At 49.4% G+C, this 18,173-nt stretch overlaps 1 protein-coding gene across 1 annotated transcript in view; it reads right to left on the bottom strand.

Annotated features, from left to right (window-relative positions):
* Positions 1–18,173, bottom strand: part of CREB3L2 (cAMP responsive element binding protein 3 like 2) — a 125,802-nt gene that overhangs the window by 15,919 nt on the left and 91,710 nt on the right. Inside the window, exons 4-8 of the mRNA XM_003420222.4 lie at positions 17,610–17,697; positions 11,409–11,593; positions 8,757–8,903; positions 7,071–7,129; positions 5,249–5,317 (exon numbers count right to left, since the gene is read on the bottom strand). Coding sequence (XP_003420270.1) covers positions 5,249–5,317; positions 7,071–7,129; positions 8,757–8,903; positions 11,409–11,593; positions 17,610–17,697 — 548 coding nt within the window. The remainder of the gene's footprint in view (positions 1–5,248; positions 5,318–7,070; positions 7,130–8,756; positions 8,904–11,408; positions 11,594–17,609; positions 17,698–18,173) is intronic.

Here is an 18,173-nt window from a genome sequence, read left to right as displayed (position 1 = left end):
GTAAGCGAAGTGCTTAGGGGCTAAATAAGACAGCCTCTGGAGTGCATTTCAGAGTCCCTCGGTGGTGCGAACGGTTAAGCGCTCGACCGCTAGCTGAAAGGTTGGCAAGTCAAACCCACCCAGAAGCACCTCAGAAGAAAGGCCTGGCAATCTGCTTCCAAAAGGTCCCAGCCTTGAAAACCCTATGGAGCAGTTCCACTCTGCACACACGGGATTGCTGGGAGCCGGAATGGACTTGATAGCAACCAGCAACAGCAACAAAACGCATTTCAAGACTAAGCTCCTACAATTCTGCCAACAAGGAATGAACGGAACAAGGGGAGACACCAGCTCCTAGAGCTGGCGGCAGCATGTAAGGGCATCACTCGTGCATAAAGAGGGTGGGGGGATCAAAGAAGAAGGGCAGTGACTTCTCAGGAAGGGGGGTGGCCCCCGAGAGCTCCCAGCTCTGAGAGGTGGATGGCGGGCAGAGGAGAGCCAGAGAACTCCGCAGCAGCACCCACCGCATCGGAGCGCCCCAGCACGTGAAAACGCAGCTCCTGACAGAGCAGGGCGGAACGCAGGGAAAAACATCTCACAGCTCTCACACGGTTCTTGATGGCCTGCAATTAGCGGATCACCTTGGCCTCGGAGTGCGAAGGTGCTGCCATGGTCTCCCCTCCTCACTGAGCAGGCTCAGGGGGCCCCTCCCCTCCTCTCCTCTCCTGCGCCCAGCCCCTTCCAGATAGAAGGGTCTTTCACCTAGAAACCAGGAAAATCTGCTAAGTGGCTGCTGCTGCTGCTGCCCCGTCCAAACGTGTGTTCGCCTGGAGAGTCAGCAAAGTCCCTGGCAGGTGGAGCCGAGGACTGTCGAATGAACAGCAGTGCAATTGTGCTGAAATGTGGTCACGGAAGAGATACCACCCCAATTCTTCTTTCCTACCTGTGTCACCGTAGGGAACAACTGCATTCACGGTCCCATCCCCACCTCTGGTGACAGGGTACTATTCACCCAGGGCAGCTATCTCTACTTTGACACAAATGGTTAAGTGCTCAACTACTAGCCTGAACCCACCCAAAGGCTCCTGGGAAGACAGACTTGGCGACCTGCTTCTGAAAGGTGACAGCCTTGAAAACCCTACAGAACAGGGGGTCACCGTGAGTCGGAATGGTCTCGACGGCCACTAACAGCAGCCACCAGCAGCTCCATCTGAAGGATGGTAACAGGGACCACATGCAGGAACAGACAGACACGGGTGGAAGTTCTATCAGGCCCAGCCCAGCACTTAGTTCAGGCCCAGGGCTGCTTCCCTGGTGAGATGTACATAAAGTTCCGGACGCTTCGCACCAGAAAGGGTGGGAAAGTACCAGTCCACCTCATCAGTGTTTGGGCCAGCATGGCGATTGGTTCACTGCCCTCTGAGCGAGTGGTCAAAGGACAAAGAGCAAGCTCAAGGGGGTGCAGGACCACCTTCCATCACAACAACAGCAGCTAGGCTTTTATTTACCTCTTAAGCCAAAAGACATTCAAAACTACTGGATGTAGATATTATGTCCCTAAGTGTTCCCTAGAGTCCCTGGGTGGGAAACGGTTAAGCCCTTGGCAGCTAACTGAAAAGTTGAAACTTCGAGTCCACCCAGAGGCATCTTGGAAGAAAGGTTTGGCAATCTACTTCCGAAAATCAGCCCTTGAAATGATATGGAGTACTGTTCTACTTTGACACACATGGGGCTGGCATGAGTTGGAATCTACCAGATGGCAACTGGTTAGGAGTTCCCTGATAAAACTATCCTTGGAAAGATTGCCAGTTATTGAATTATAATTAATCAGTTGTAAAAGGGCTATCAGGCTAGGTAAGTGTTGAAGAGGAAGAAGAAATGGGAGGGAACACACAGAACCTCAGGTGGGAACCACAGCAGAGACTCCGACGGGGAGGGGAGAGCAGAGCACTTGGAGAGGGTAGTAAACGGTGGGGCACTGACAAACTAGCCCTATATAACAAGTGGCCAGCTCCACAGTCAGTAACAGCAGCCAATGCCGTTATGGAAGGCTCAGATACCAGTGTCACCAGGTTGTTCTTGCAACATGCCGTCGAGTCACTTCCAACTCACAGGGACCCTACAGGACAGAGAAGAACTGCCCCATAGAGTTTCCTAGGCTGTCATCTTTACGGGAGCAGATAACCAGGTCTTTTTTCCGGCGGAGCCGCTGGTGGATTTGAACTGCCAACCTCCTGGAGGTAGGTTTTTTCAAATGGAATTCAAGTAGGTTAAATGCCTTGGAAAAGGTTCCCCCAGTCAGTAAAAAAAACAGAACGAAAGACAACGCCAACACTCAGGGAAGGACATGGGATGCTCTGACCATCTTCCCAAGCTCAGATATGCTGTAAAAAAAAAAACAAACCCAGTGCCACCGAGTCGAACCCAACTCATAGCAACCCTATACGACAGAGCAGAACTGCCCCCATAGAGTTTCCAAGGAGCACCTGGCGGATTCGAACTGCCGACCCTTTGGTTAGCAGCCATAGCATTTAACCACCACACCACCAGGGTTTCCCAGATATGCTGTATGTTCCCTCTGATCCTGTATTATAATAGCTAACATCACATTAAAACACCTATGGCAGTTATTTAAAAAGATAAAAACAGTTGGCAAAACATGGACTACCATTACGCACAATCATGTATGTCAACGTCTCTCAAATGACAGCTCACCCTGGAAGTCTGACAGGGACGGATTTACTGCTGTGAAAATCCATCCAGTATGTTTGTTAAATAAAAAAATCCGTTAACAAAAGAGTATGTACAGCATAAATAATAAAACTTTAGAAAAACAAACCAGTTGCCATCGAGTCGACTCCAACTCATGGGGACCCCATGTATGTCAAGAGTAGAACTGTGCTCCACAGGGTTTCAATGGCTGGTTTTTCAGATCACCCGGCCTTTCTTCCGACACACCTGTGGGTGGATTTGAACCTCCACCCTTTCGGCTAGCAGTCGAACACATTAACTGTTTGTACCACCTAGGAACTCCACACAAAATATTCCAAACTGGAAAGATACTTCGAGGTGAAAGGACTATGATTTCTTTACTTTTTTAAATTATATTTTCTAATTTCTGTTCATAATGGGCATACGTTACTTGGGGATTTTTTAAGTTTAAAATTGTGTTGCAGCAAAGCCAGCCTGGTGCAGACCTGGCTGTGCCTCTGCTGCCCCCGTGTGGCAGAGGGGAGGCCTGACACCTGGAGCTCAAGATAAGACCCACCCTGGAGACGAACGACTCAGTAGTCATCTTTGACAGATTCTTGGTCCCCTATTCACCTACTCATGACAGGGGTTTGCCCCACTCCTGCCGGTGAGTCCCCTCCGTGGCAGCCAGTGCTGGTCGGTGCCGGGCTCCAATCTGCTCAGAACATTAAGCAGACGGCTGCACACTCTGGTTGGGGCCTCAGTCAGGAGGATCAGAGAAGCCTCTGGAAATTCCCTTGGAGACCAGGGAAGGTAGGGACCAGAAGGGAGGAAGCCTCAGAAGATGAAGGGCCAGGGGTGGGCAGTGAAACCAGAAGTCTGGAACGTATCTGAACATCTCCTTGACCTCACCCCCACCCATCAGTCAGTCTCACTGTCGTGCCTCACACCTTGCTAGCATTCCAAATGTTAGCAAGTCACCCATGACGGACAGGCTTCAGTGGAGCTTCCAGATTAAGGCAAATTAGGAACAAAGGCCTGGTGACCTACTTCTGAAAAGAGTTAATGAAAACTACTTGGAGCACGACATTATACTGTCTGACACAGTGCTGGAAGTATGACACAGCGTTAGCTCAGAAGGCGCTCAAATTTACACTGCCACAAAGATGAACTCACACCAACGACCATGAGGATGGCGCAGGACCGGGGAACGTTTTGTTCTGCTGACTCAGTGGCAACTAACAACTGCCACCTTGACCTCAAAGGAGCTGGTGCTGACCTCACCTTCCAGCAGTCAGCACCCCCTCCCAGAACGGCAGGGGGACAGTCAGTGCGCATGCAGTGTCCCACGTCCCCACGGATGGCCGTTCTCAATGAGGAGAATGAGGATGCGATCAGCCTACTGTTAGAGCCACAAACACGAAGATTCGGCACATGGCAGTGAAATGGAATGTTTTCAGCAGGCAGCATGCAGAGGTTTAACCCGATCCCTTATTGTTCGCAAAACTGTGATTAGGCATTGATGTTCAACCTAAAAATGATTCATTAATATTTTTCTATGCTCAGTTAGACCTACACTTCCAGGGTCTACAGAGGATTCCCTTTAATCTTCCAAGCACAGGTATGCACGTGTACACACACACACACACACACACACATAGGTTCTGGTTGAAACTCACCAAGGGCCAGTTTCTTAACCCTATACCTCAAACCCTTTCTCTTGTATATGTCCCAGGGAGAAATCACAATATGCTCCGGTACTGAGGCTCTGGGGCCAGACTGCTTGGTTCAAATCACAATGCTGGCACTTCCTGTGTGCCCTTGGGTAAACCACCTGCCCTCTCTGAGTGCAGTTCCCTCTTCTCTGTAACGGGCACAGTAACAGTACCACCTCATAGGCTGTTGGAAGGCTAAATGAGTCAGTATCTGTAACTGCTTGAAACTATGGCTGGCACAGAATGTACCAGAGGGACTCATTCACTCACTGTGCCCCACAGTTCTTCTTCAAAATGGGTTGAGAAATTACAAAAACAAACATGGTTTTCTTATTTTTCATTAATAAACATTTATTGCTAAAAGTGAGGGCAGTGCCTCCTTGTCCACTTCTAAAGTCTGACATCATTTTCGGGAGAATCAGGCTGACTGTTGGCCTGTTCTCCTCCAGGCCTTTCCTTTCACCCGTGTAACCCTCCCTGTGAGGATCAGACTGTCCACCCATCCTACAGCTTACAGAGGACTTAAAGAGCATGCGTGTGTGTGCATGTGCACGTGTACATGTGTGTGCATCTGCATGCATGCATGTGCTATGTGCATCCACATGGATATGCTCATGTATGAGCATGTGTACATGCTATGTGCCTGAATGTGTGTACACGTGCAGCCTGTGTGCATGGACATGTATGCACGTGTGCACACACATGCACGTGTGTGCAGCCTGTGTGCATGTGTAGCAGGACAGCTGGGCGGAGTAGAGGCACCCTGAGCACCGGGCACAGCTGCACTCCCCATGTTCCTCCATCTTTAGTCCCTGTTTCCCCACCTTCCAGAGTCACCTCTCACTCCAGCTACACTTACTTACCTGTTGGTGTTCTCCAGAACCTCCACCTTCTTCCGAAGCTCCAGGTTCTCAGTTGAACAAGACTCCACTCTACAGGGGAGAGAGAAAGGAGAGAAGCAGCTACTGTCAGTAGCGCACAGGCCAGGCCAGGAGCTGGGCTGCAGGTTGTGGGGACCAGGGAAAAGAGAGGGGATCAGAGACTCCGGGTAGCAGAGAAAGACCCTGGTCCACCTGAGGTGGGAAAAAGGGTGAGGAGACCAGAAAAGAGAGCAGGGGAATTGAGTATAAAGTACCTGAAATGGACAACAAACAGGGATGGTATAAAATACAAACCTCTCTCTGAGAGTGTCACAACCTTGTTTTCTTCCACCTAACGCCCACCACATAGCTCCTCTCTACTGTGGGGGTCCACTGATAAGGAGCCATGGGGTGTGGGGGAAGAAAAGAGCAGGATCTAGGATAAGAACCCGGGATCTCAAGACAAGGAACCCAGGTACTGAGCCTGCATACTCCATGGAGCCACGGAAGAGCTGTCATAGAAACTTCTGGGCCCTGGATGTCTGCAGAGAAGGATGGAGCACTGTGGGGCCAACTAGTGCTACATGAGTACCACCCAACCTGGGTGAGACAGAGAGCCAGCCAGGACCCACTGCACCCACCCTTCCCAAGATACACCTGAAGTTTCATCTCTGGGCCTAATTCCATCTTCAAATAATATTAGCTTGTCCGCTGGAAAATTATTTCCTAGCACTAGCATAAAATTGAATTGAATTTATATTTTGCGAACACCCTATTGAGGTCCCAGGTTTTTCAGGAGACCAGAGTCACTTCAAGGGGTATTGCAGAGCTAAAAACCAAACCAGTTACGGTTAACTCAATCCAGACTCATGGCGACCCCACATGTGCACAGTAGAATGGCGCTCCATAGAGTTTCCAGTGGCTGATTTTTTGGAAGCAGTCTGCCAGGCCTTTCTTCCAAGGAGCATCCAGGTGGACTCGAACCCCCAACCTTTCAGATAGCAGCTTAGTGCATTAACTGTTTACGCCGCCCAGGGACTCCAGGATGACTTACACCCATTGCTGTCAAGTTGATTCTGACTCATAGAGACCCTATAAGACAGGGTAGAACTGCCCCAAAGGGTTTCCAAGGAATGGGTGGAAGATTCAAACTGCCGACTTTTTGGTTAGCAGCCGAGCTCTTAACCACTGCACCACCAGGGCTTCTCACACAGCTTATACCAAAATACCAAACCTGTTGCCCTAGAGTCGATTCCAACTCATAGTGACCCTACAGGACAGAATGGAACTGCCCCATAGGGTTTCCAAGGAGCAGGCTGGCAGATTCGAACTGCTGACCTTTTGGTTAGCAGCCAAGCTTTTAACTACTACCACCCAGGCTCCAGTATGACATACAGTGGACAGAAAATAAAGAACGCTAACCCCACTCATTTCGTTCCCTGTCGGCTTTCTCGAGGGTGTGGGAAGAGTGGGGCTAATAGAAACCAATTTATAGTGTTGCTCCTTTCGGCTGAAACAGCCTCTCCTGCAGGGAGCCCCAGGAATGTGTGTGGATTTTAGTATTTGTCCTGGTTTGAAAGGCAGCCTCAGTGATGTTGGCTGGGCAAGTGTGCTGCAAACATCTAGCTCGCCTGTTTTCACTCCTTGCCACACTTAAACGCTTTCTCTCCAAACAACCACTAGGGGGCAGGCAAGCACAGCCAATAAACCAACAGGCATGACGGTGGCCAGCAAGGTGCCAAATTGCTGGGGGAAGCAGATCCTCCCCACTCTCATCTCTCTACATGCTGCCCAAAAAACCCAACCAGTCTGGCAGGAGGCTTACTTTTTCTCCAAACTGTCCATGTATTCTTTCTTCTTTCTCCTGCTCTCCTGGGCAGAAATCTGAGGTAAAAGGGAATAAATAGAAGGATTAGTTTGCAACCATGTAAGCAAACCAGTTACGTGTAAAGGGCACCGAGGTCGTTGGTTCGGAAATCACTGACACCCGCTCACTTCTGCGACACGCGCCGTTTCTTTAACCTGCGGCTCATCCACTAACCCCCAGTTCTGTGCCCATGGCTTCAACCTGTGTACACCCTCACCAACTCTCTGATACAGGAAGTCCCCGACTTACAGCGTATCTGAGTTACCACGAACCCCGTTTTTTTTTGGTACATCTTATCCTTAGTAACAGGTACTATATACTATGTTGTACCGTGTAATCTGCTGAGGTTATCATTCCCAGAGGTTCAGTCACATGTTCAAAGATCGGATCTATAAAGATACTGATAATAAAAGGCAATAATAATGAAAACTAAAAAAAAAAAAAAAAAGAGGTATTCAGCTTTTGTCAGAACTGACTTATGATGGGAACTACCTGTAAGTGAGGCCCCCTGTGGACACAGCAGGTCTGTATTATTTCACCTCTCCCACTTCAGCTAGCTTGGCTGTATCCGACCCATTCTCATGATTCAGGGATTCCTCTTCCACACAGTCACCTGTCACTAAACACTGGTCCGGTCACGGGCATGTGCATAACGGCAAACAGGTCCAGCTGAGGTCAGCCAAGGCCAGTTCACTAGTGGCTAATTTGGTGTTCACGGATCAGAAATACCGGGCTTAATGAGAACCAACGGTTTACAGGATGAGTGGGCTTGGTTATACGTTAAAACCCTGCCTTTCTGCGCCCAGTGACGAGTTATTGTGTAACTAAGCCCTCTGCTTCTTCCCCTCTCTGCAGCCTCCGCCCTCCGTGGCCTGGGCCTCCACCACACCAGCGGCCCCACTGGCCTGCTAAGCACTCCGGGAGCTCAGGTAGCAGACCGTGGAGCCCACGGACAGAACAGCGGTCTACAGAATTTTGTTTTTCACCACAAACCCCTATCAAGAAAAAGAAAAAAAAAGAAGCAAGCACTCCCAATGTCCTTTTATTTATTTATAAATCATACGCATGGTTACTACAGGAAAATACTGTGCACAATCAGAAAACAATTTAAAAGGCCGAGACTGTAAAAAAATAAACAGAAACAGAAGCTCTAAATATTTTCCTCTCAGACCCTGGTGGATCACCTGGGGCTCCACAGGGTACTGTTGTTGTGTGCCGTCAAGTCGATTACAGCTCACCGCGACCCCAGCTGACAGAGTAGAACTGCCCCTCTGGGGTTTCCTTGGCTGTAATCCTTAGGAGAGCAGGTCGCCAGGTCGTTCTCCCAAAGTGTGGCTGGATGGGTTCGAACCCCCAACCTTTGGGTTAGCAGCCAGGTGCTGAACCAATGTGCCACCAGAACTCCTTCCATGGAATGGAAGTCCACTGGCCTAGAGACTGGACAGACAGATGGACAGGGCGGGAGAGAGATGGTGGCCTTCCTCCCTGACTGTAACTGTGCCCTCCTCCCTGACAAGGGCCAGGAAGCGCTCTGCATGGGCCCCCACCATGGCCAGTGTGGGTCAGTGAGTACTATGCCGAGATGTGAACTCCATTCTGCTCGCTGCCTCTGCTCACAGCTGAGCCTAGCGCTGAAGGACTCACCTTATTCTTGATTTTCCTCCGGATTTTCTTCAGGGCCTTCTCCTCTGACTTGGTTAGGGGCAATTTGGTGGGGATGGGGTAGCCCTCGGCGATCAGAGTCCTCTTCTCCTCCTCCGTCAGGACCAGTGGGCCCGACCCCTGCAGTTTCTGTGCAGACCATGGAGAAGAGGGTCAGCGGGGCCAGCAGGGCATACGAAGAACCATCCCCCATAGGTGACTGGAATATATCACAGTTCAGCAAATGGCTCAGGGACAAAGATGTCCCATCTGCTTTTGGGGAGCAATGGGGGCTCTGAAGTGGAAGCAAAGATGGAGAAGACACTCTCGTGTGAGCGTTAGCAGTCAAGGAAGAGGGTGATGGAGTCTCCATTCGCTGCTTCCCAGAAAGGGCCCCACCAGCTAAAATGTCAAAAGTAGAAACTGAGAAGTCATTTCTCACCACCCAGAAGTTTCCTGACCTTGGAGTGAGGGAGAATTCTCTCGGCACTCTGCTTTACAGACAGTTCTGCTGTCCCCTTCTGCAAACGCAGCTTTGTGAGGTGCTCTCCACACACTGGGCATCGCCTCCACTTACGGCCAAAGATCAGGGCTCCCAGGCCCCACCTCAGGCACTTTCTATGCAGGTCTCTGGCCTCCCTGCAGCCCCAGATTGTCCATCCAGGTGAAAACCAGAACTCAGGCTCATCTCTCGGTAACCCATCACAGAATGAAGGGTTTATTGTGAGTCAAATAACCTGAGTACCTACTGTATATGAGCAAAAAAAAAAAACTAAACCCGTTGTTATTGAGTCAATTCCAACTCATAGTGACCCTAAAGAACAGAGTAGAACTGTCCCATGGGATTTCCAAGGCTGTAATCTTTATGGATTATGAATCTACCATGAATTGCCAGAAGAACAAACAAATCTGTCTTGGAAGAAGTACAGCCAGAATGCTCATTAGAAGCAAGGATGGTGAGACTTTGTCTCACGTACTCTGGACATGTGATCAGGAGGGACAGTCCCTGGAGAAGGACGTCATGCTTGGTAAAGTGGAGGGTCAGCAAAAAAAAGGAAGACCTCAACAAGGTGGATCGACACAGTGGCTGCAACAATGGCCTCAAACATAGCAACGACTGTGAGGACGGCGCAGCACTGGGCAGTGTTTCGTTGTGTTGTACACAGGGTTGCTAGGAGTCAGAACTTTCCCGATGGCACCTAAAAACAACAAATTTTACGGAAGCAGACTACCACATCTTTTTCCTGAAGGGCAACTGGTGGGTTTGAACTGGCAACCTTTCAGGTAGCAACCAAGCTCTTTAACCACGGTGCCACCAGGCTCCTTTACTACGTATTAGCTCCATGCTAACTGTCCTGGAGGAAGCAAAACCATCCCGACTCTCAAGTTGCTTATGACTGAGACTCTGAGACTGAACTGATGCTCATGGAAGGATGAGAGCAATTAAAGGCTAACCTGCGTAACTGCAACTCAAGTCACACTGAAAACCTCGAGGAGGAGAACACTTACATGAGTCTGTGTGGTATGGGAAGGCTTGGGGTAGCAGTAACACTTGAATTGCGCCTTTTGAAAGAAAGGGGATAATTCACATTCAGAGACCAGAGAGCAATGGAAGCTGAGGGCCATACTGTGAGAAGTAACTGGAGTCAGTCCTCTGCCTAGAATGGGAAGGGCGTTCTCGAAGCAGCAGAGGCTTGGGCCACACGGGGGACTGGATGTATTAGGGGTTGACACCAACAAGTGACAGGGCTGCAGAGCAAGGGTATGAGCCTGGAAGATTCACTCCGTAAGTGATGTGGGAGTGGACTGACTGTGGGAGCGCACACAGAGATACAGGATGAGAGCTGTCACAGCATCCAAAAGGTGAGGAGTCAGGTTAGAGATGAGACGGTCAGAGAGGTGAAAAACTGAATTTCCTCATCCTTGGCGATGGTGGTTTATGAAACTGTGACCGCTGATCTAGAACTTTCTGGGACAGCCTGAATCCAAGTTTTCAAAATTATTTCACTGATATGAAGCTTTTATAGAATTTTTTAAGCATTTCATTTAATTTTGCTCTTTATAAATAAAGTTTCGATTCTAATGTTATCATTTTTAAGACTTCAAAGAGATCAACTCACTCTTCAGAACAATAAAAAGTTAATTATCTATTCCTGCTTTTTGTTTGGGAAGTGGTGCCCTTACATAAGTTGGGATGAATGACGACTGGTGACGTCTCACCTGAGCCCATGGGTTAAGACTGGTACCACAGGCGCAAAGGAGTGGAAACTAAATTTGTTGGGCTTTCAGGCATCAAAGGGTTTTATATCAGACATTCGAATTCATCAGATTGCTTATTTGAAAAATAACTGTTATCTTCTATTATAGGTCATAAAGACTGCCTAAAGTAATGGCAAATATTTATAATTTAGAGGAGAAAGATAAACAAAATGGGAAAGCTGTATCCCTCAGGCTGACAGCCATGTAAAATGAAGCTATGACTCAGAACTGGAGGCGTGCAGACGAAAAGGGAGTGAGCTGCGTTAGCAGACAAGACAACTGCCAGTTTTTACAGAGCAGAAAAACTCTCAAAGAAGTAAAAATCAAAGCACCTGGGATGCTCCCCAAGACAGAACGGAGAAGGCGGACGTCCAGAAGTGCCAGCCAAATACTCACATGTGGGGCGGTGAGGAGGGGAGAGCTGGAGAGGGAGGAGGGTGCCCGCACCCCGGCCCGGGCAGGGCTGGGAGTCTGCGGCAGGCTGAAGGGGTGCAGGCGTGGGTTGGGGCTCAGGCTGCCCTCCGAGTCGCTGCTGTGGCTGCTGGGAGGGGTTGGCGGTAGGTGCAGGTGGTCCACGGAGGCTGGAGAAAAGAAAATGCAAGTGTCCATGAATCAGCAACAAAGAGGCACCTCGTTGTTGTTAGCTGCCATCGAGTTGCCTCTGATTCACAGCGACCCGACACACAACTGCACAAGACGCTGCCCAGCCCTGCACCAACCCCATGATCAGTTTCTGGCTGGACTGCTGTCATCCGTAGGGCTTTCACTGGCTGATTTTCAGAAGTAGGTCCCCAGGCCTTTCCTCCTCGTCCGTCTGAGTCTGGGAGCTCCACTGATACCTGTTCAGCACCATAGCAACATGCAAGCCTCCAGTGACAGCAGGTGGTGGCTGCCCATGAGGTGCGCTGGCCAGGAATCTAACCCCCATCTCCTTCGTGGAAGGTGAGAATTCTACTCTAAACCGCTAACACAGGGATGGTGGAACTCAGGAGAGCTCACCAAAGAATGAGGAACCTATGTGAGCTGAATCAGATAGGAGTATTCCTCAACATGGACTCTAGCCAATTGGACTAATTTTTCAATTTAATCCTTTCTTTAGGGATAACAATAAAAGTAAATGCCAAGATCCAGCAATACAGGTAGCTCTCCACAATGTAAGGTGAAGTGGGGGGCCAGGGAGGATCAAGGCACAGAGCAGTGAACAAAGCCGTCCTCCTCTTCTACAAAAAGGCAGACAAAGAGCAGACTCATACTTGCTGGTATCTGCGTAAAGAAACCCTGGAAGAATGTACAAGAAACTAATGAAATGTGCTCTGCAGGGCAGGAGGAAGCGTAGGGAGATGGCGAGATGCTGGCAAGCTTCTTCTCTGCATTCCTTCTGCATAGCTCATGCACTTTGATTTGTAAACCCCGCTAATGGATTCTTTACAAATAGCGGCCCTGGAGCTCCGGTAACTGCTTCTCCAGGTCTGCAGGCATGTTGGAGGCGGCCAGGTGGGGTGCCCGGCGTCTTCACTCAGAAATGCCCAGTCCTCTTCAGATGGGGGAGTGGGCACTGGGAAGATAAACACAGGCGTGGAGGAGGTCCCCTCCGCTGTCCCTAGGTAGGCACAGCCTACCCTGCCGGGCCCCCATCAGGCACCCCAAGGCAGCAGGGATGCCCTCAGCATGGAAGAGGTCCCCTCCGCTGTCCCTAGGCAGGCACTGCATACCCTGCCGGCCTCCATCAGGCACCCCAGGGCAGCAGGGATGCCCTCCAAGGTAGAGCCCAAATCCACTCAGCCTGGAACAAGAGCTCTGGGGCCCCACCCTGCCTTCTTGGAAAAGCAGGCTTTCTGTTCAGCTGCAACTCCTTGTGAGAGCCGGCCGTGATTCCCAGTCCTCACCCCAGCCCCTCTGGGTCCCCAGCCCACAGAGCTTTCAAGGCTACCCTGCACCAGGCTGGGGCCTTGATGGTTTATAACAGCTCCTGCGAAGCTGGCTCATGCTGGAGACCGTGTCCAGCCTCAGTACTTCACTTCCACGTCTCTTCCTCCTGCAGAGACTGCCAGAGGCATCGGTGACCAAAAAAGAACCCACTACAGTGGAGTCGATTCTGACTCACAGCGACCCTATAGGACAGAGTAGAACTGCCCCACAGGGTTTCCAAGGAGCACCTGCTGGATTTGAACTGTCAAGCTTTTGGTTAGCAGCTGTAGCTCTTAACCACTATGCCATCAGGGTTTCCCACTGGTGACAGGAGGGGCTTTCTGACAACAGGACCCAACTGCTGACCTAAGGGAGTCCCTGGGTGAAGCAAACATTTGGCACTCAAGTAACCAAAAGGTTGAATGTTTGAGTCCACTCAGGGGTGCCTCCGAAGAAAGGCCTGGTGATCTACGTCCAAGAAATCAGCCACTGAAAGCTCTACAGAGCGAGAGCGGCAGGGACAGGGTCTGGAGGCCACGATTCCAGGGGACATCCAGGCCAACTGGTGTAGCAGAATGCACTCAGGAAACGTTCTGCATCCCACTCTGGTGAGTGGCGTCTGGGGCCTTAAACACTAGCAAGTGGCCATCTAAGATGCATCAATTGGCCTCAACCCACCTGAAGATGAAGAACACCAAGACACAAGGTAAATATGATCCCAAGACACAGGAAGGGCCACATAAACCAGAGACGACATCAGCCTGAGACCCGAAGAAACAGACGCTGCCTGGCCACTACCAATGACTGCCCTGACAGGAACACACAGAGAATCCCCTTTGGAGCAGGAAAACACTGCGAGGCAGACCTCAAATTCTCCTAAAAAGACCAGACTTAGGCAAGGTCATGGAAGCTCCATAGACACATCCAAACTCCCTGATGGACCGAATGGCCAGGATGAGGTCTGTGGGGAACATGATCTCGGGGAACATCTAGCTCAGCTGGCATAACATAGTTTATAAAGAATATGTTCTATATTCTACTTTGGTGAGTAGCGTCTGGGGTCTCAAAAGCCTGTGTGCGGCCATCTAAGATACTTCACTGGTCTCACCCCTTCAGGAGCAAATGAAAATTAAGAAAACTAAAGATACAATGGAAAGATTGCTCCAAAGGACTGGTGGACCACATATACCACGGCCTCCGCCAGGCTGAGTCCAGCACAACTAGATGGTGCCCGGCTACCACCACTGACTGCTCTGACAGGGATCACAATAGAGGGTTCTGGACAGAGCTGGAGAAAAACGTAGAACAAAATTCTAACTCAAAAAGAAAGACGAGACTTCCTGGCCTGACGGAGACTGGAGAAACCCTGAGAGTGTGGCCCCCAGATACCCTTTCAGCTCAGTAATGAAGTCACTCCTGAGGTTTCACCCTTCAGCCAAAGAATGAACAGCCCCATGGAACAAAACAAGACTAAAGGGGCACACCAGCCTTGGGACAGGGACTGGAAGGAAGGAGGGAACAGGAAAGCTGGTAATATAATAGGGAACCCCGGGTTGAGAAGGGAGAGTGTTGATATATCGTCGGGTTGTTAAACAATGTCATGGAATAACTGTTTGATGAGAAACTAGTTTGTTCCGTAAACTTTCATCTAAAGTACAATTTAAAAAAAGGAGGGGGGAAAAAAAAAGACCAGACTTAATGGTCTGACTGAGACTAGAGGGACACCAAAGGTCATGGTCCCCAGACCTTCTGTTAGCCCAAGACTGGAACCATTCCCGAAGCCAACTCTTCAGACAGGGATTGGACTGGATTTTTTTTTTTAAAAGACAGAAAATGATGCTGGTGAGGAATGAGCTTCTTGGCTCAAGTAGACACATGAGACTATATGGGGAGCTCTTGTCGGGAGGCGAGATGAAGAGGCAGGGGGGACAGGAACTGGTTGAGTGGACATGGGGAATACAGGGTGGAGAGAAGGAGTGTGCTGTCTGTCACAATGCAGGGAGAGCAATTAGGGTTACATAGCAAGGTGTGTGTAGGTTTTTGCATGGGAGACTGACTTGATTTGTAAACTCTCACTTATAGCACAATAAAAAAAAAAAACCTCACAGAGCACAGTTCTACTCTGCCACGCACGAGGTGACCGTGAGTTAGAACTGACTCAACAGCAACTGGTCTTTAGTTTTAGTGACCTAAGAAAAATGACCCCACCATATCTGCCCCTGCGGGTGACCACAGGGTACAACCAGACGGCTGTCGCATCACAGGTGGTGGCCCTCCCTAGCAGCCCTCCCCTGTCCACAGCACTGTTTTCCTTCCTTCTTCTCTTAGTATCTCTCTCTCTCGCGCGCTCCCTTGCTCTCATTTTAACCCTCTCTTTCTCTTTTTCCATAAGGAGTAGATCTGCCCTGGTGTAGGGTTTTCCAGGCTGTCATCTTAATGGGAGCAGATAACCAGGTCTTTCTCTCACCAAGTGGTTGGGTGAGTTCCAACTACCCACCTTTGGGTTAGCAGCTGAGCCCTTAACCATTGTGCCACCAGGGCTCCTTATGAGCACTTCTAGAGCTAGGGGATATTCCAAAATAACCCTGTGTACCTCTATTCCCAACACTCCTGCCAACAGTTTCAGGTAGCGACAGAAGGTAAGTATGTGCCTTAAATTCGTACCTGTATGGCTGGAAGAGGGAGTCACTAAGATCTTCCCAATTGCCATGGGCGCCTGTGGTACATTGTGTGATAAAAGAAACAGGAAGCCAACTAGCCAGTTAGGGACTCAGAGTCTGCCATGCTGTGCTGGGACATTGTAGCCAACAGCATCTGGAGCTCAAATCATTCTGACCCTTTTCTCCTTCCCAAGCACAGGGTGCCCCACAGCAGAGTGAAATGGCGTGGCAGGAAAAGTGAAGCAAATACTAATCTCTTCTTTCCTGCAGATGAAGGCCCCTAACCTGCCCACAGGGACCTCAGTCTCAGATTTCTAAATATCCTTTGAAATGCCACTCTCAGGTTGCTGAAAGGGCTGGGGACAATGAGCGGCTGTGCCTAGAAGCTCTGATGCATTCAAGAGATTGAATTTCCTTATCTCTGTGGTTTATCCAGGATAACTGGAAGGCCCGCCATCTGCTTGACCCTTGAAGCATTTCTCCTCCAGTGACCCTGGATGCTGAAGTCACCATGAAGACCCTGCCACGGTTAGGAGACTTTTTGCAGCAGATTGTAACATAAACAGGCAAGATGCATTTGGCATCAACAACAGGTATCATCCCGGGTACAAGGAGCGACTTTCATGCCATGTACAAAGCTGAAAGGCACGAACATCAATCACCCAGAGCAAAGGGTACTGTCTCAATATGGACTCCAGGCAATATTGGAAATATTTTCAGTTAACCCTTCTTTACTGATAACGAAGTCCCTGGGTAGTGCAAATGGTTAATGCACTCAGCTGCTAACCAAAAGATTGGTGGTTCGAGTCCACTCAGAGGTGCCTTGGATGACAGGCCTGGTGATCTGCCATTGAAAATCAGCCACTGAAAACCTTGTGAATCAATACTGGGGAAGCCAGCACAACTCATACCAGGAAAGGTCACGGAAGCTCCACAGACACATCCAAACTCCCTGAGGGACCGAATTACTGGGCTGAGGGGACATCTAGTTCAATTGGCATAACATAGTTTATAAAGAAAATGCTCTATATTCTACTTTGGTGAGTAGCGTCTGGGGTCCTAAAAGCCTGTGAGCAGCCATCCAGGATACTCTACTGGTCTCACCCCTTTGGAAGCAAGAAAGAATGAAGAAAACTAAAGATACAAGAGGAAGATTAGTTCAAAGAACTAATGGACCATATCTACCACAGGCTCCACCAAACTGAGTCCAGTATAATGAGATGATGCCCGGCTACCACCACTGACTGCTCTGACAGGGATCACCATAGAGGGTCCCGAACAGAGCTGCAGAAAAATATAGAACAAAATTCTAACTGAAAAAGAAAGAGCAGACTTGCTGTCCTGACAGAGACTGGACAAACCCTGAGAGTATGGCCCCCAGACACCCTTTCAGCTCAGTAAAGAAATCACTCCTGAGGTTTACCCTTCAACCAAAGATAGGACAGGTCCATAAAATAAAACAACACTAAAGGGGCACACCAGTCCAGGGGCATGGGCCGGAAGGCAGGAGGGGACAGGAAAGCTGGTAACAGGGAACCCAAGGTCAAGAAGGGAGAGAGTGTTGACATGCTGTGGGGCTGTTAACCAATGTCATAAAGCAATATGTGTACTAATTGTTTAATAAGAAACTAGCTCGTTCTGTAAACCTTTATCTAAAGTACAATTAAAAAAAAAATTAAAACCCTGTGGATCTCAACCGTCTCATCCACAACCGACACAGGGATGGTGCAAGACCAGGCAGCGTTTTGTTCCACTATGCACAGGGTCACATGAGTCGGGGGCCAACCATGATGGCAACAAAAACAACAACAAGAACAGGAGTAAAACTAAGACTCAGCTGGCAAATTTAACACGTGCAGACACAGGGACACAAGACTTGCCTTTCGGAAGTTTTATTTAACGTCGAGGTTTTTAAGAACAGAGCTGCTTCCTGAAGAAAGCCACACCTGTGGTGTAAACTAAACCCCTCGCTCTTCAGATTGAGCAGGTGCACCCGACGACCAAAGAGGAAGCGAGAGAACAGACCGACCTTCTTTAGAGGAGAAGTTGAGGAACTGATCCACTTCGTGAGGCTCCAGCTTAATCGTGGGGATAACGGTCTGGCACGAGGAGTCGACCTAAAGAAAGAATTTCAGACACGACTTTCAGCTCTTTCGTGCCCGGCGGCACACAGAGCAACGTGAACCCTTTCAGCCTCTGGGGCTTATTGGGAAGCTGCTGTACCACGGACAGAGCGTGCTGCCTCGAGGCAGGGGGCTTTTATGACTGTTTGAAACCGAAGAAACAGGTGTGTGCCGCAAAGTACTGTTTTTACAGGGTATTGTCTGGGGTGTCTGAATTTTTGGTAGGAAAAATAGAAACTTTGAAAAGGTTATTTGTTACACATGTGTACCAACAGACCCCGGTCGGGACGCTGGGATATAATTATTGGTTCTTCACGCGTACCACTGAACACTTAGGGTAGGCTTGTGGGAGGGGGCAAGAAAAAAAAATCTGTACTACCTGCCAAAAATTCAGACACACTCAGTGATTCTGCATGTTTCCATCAATGAGAACACATGGTGTCAACAAAAAAGTCAAAGCAGAAAATAAC

This window comes from Loxodonta africana, chromosome 8 (assembly GCF_030014295.1).
Source record: "Loxodonta africana isolate mLoxAfr1 chromosome 8, mLoxAfr1.hap2, whole genome shotgun sequence".
Taxonomy (NCBI): Eukaryota; Metazoa; Chordata; class Mammalia; order Proboscidea; family Elephantidae; genus Loxodonta; species Loxodonta africana.
This window is presented reverse-complemented; position numbering and strand designations above follow the sequence as displayed.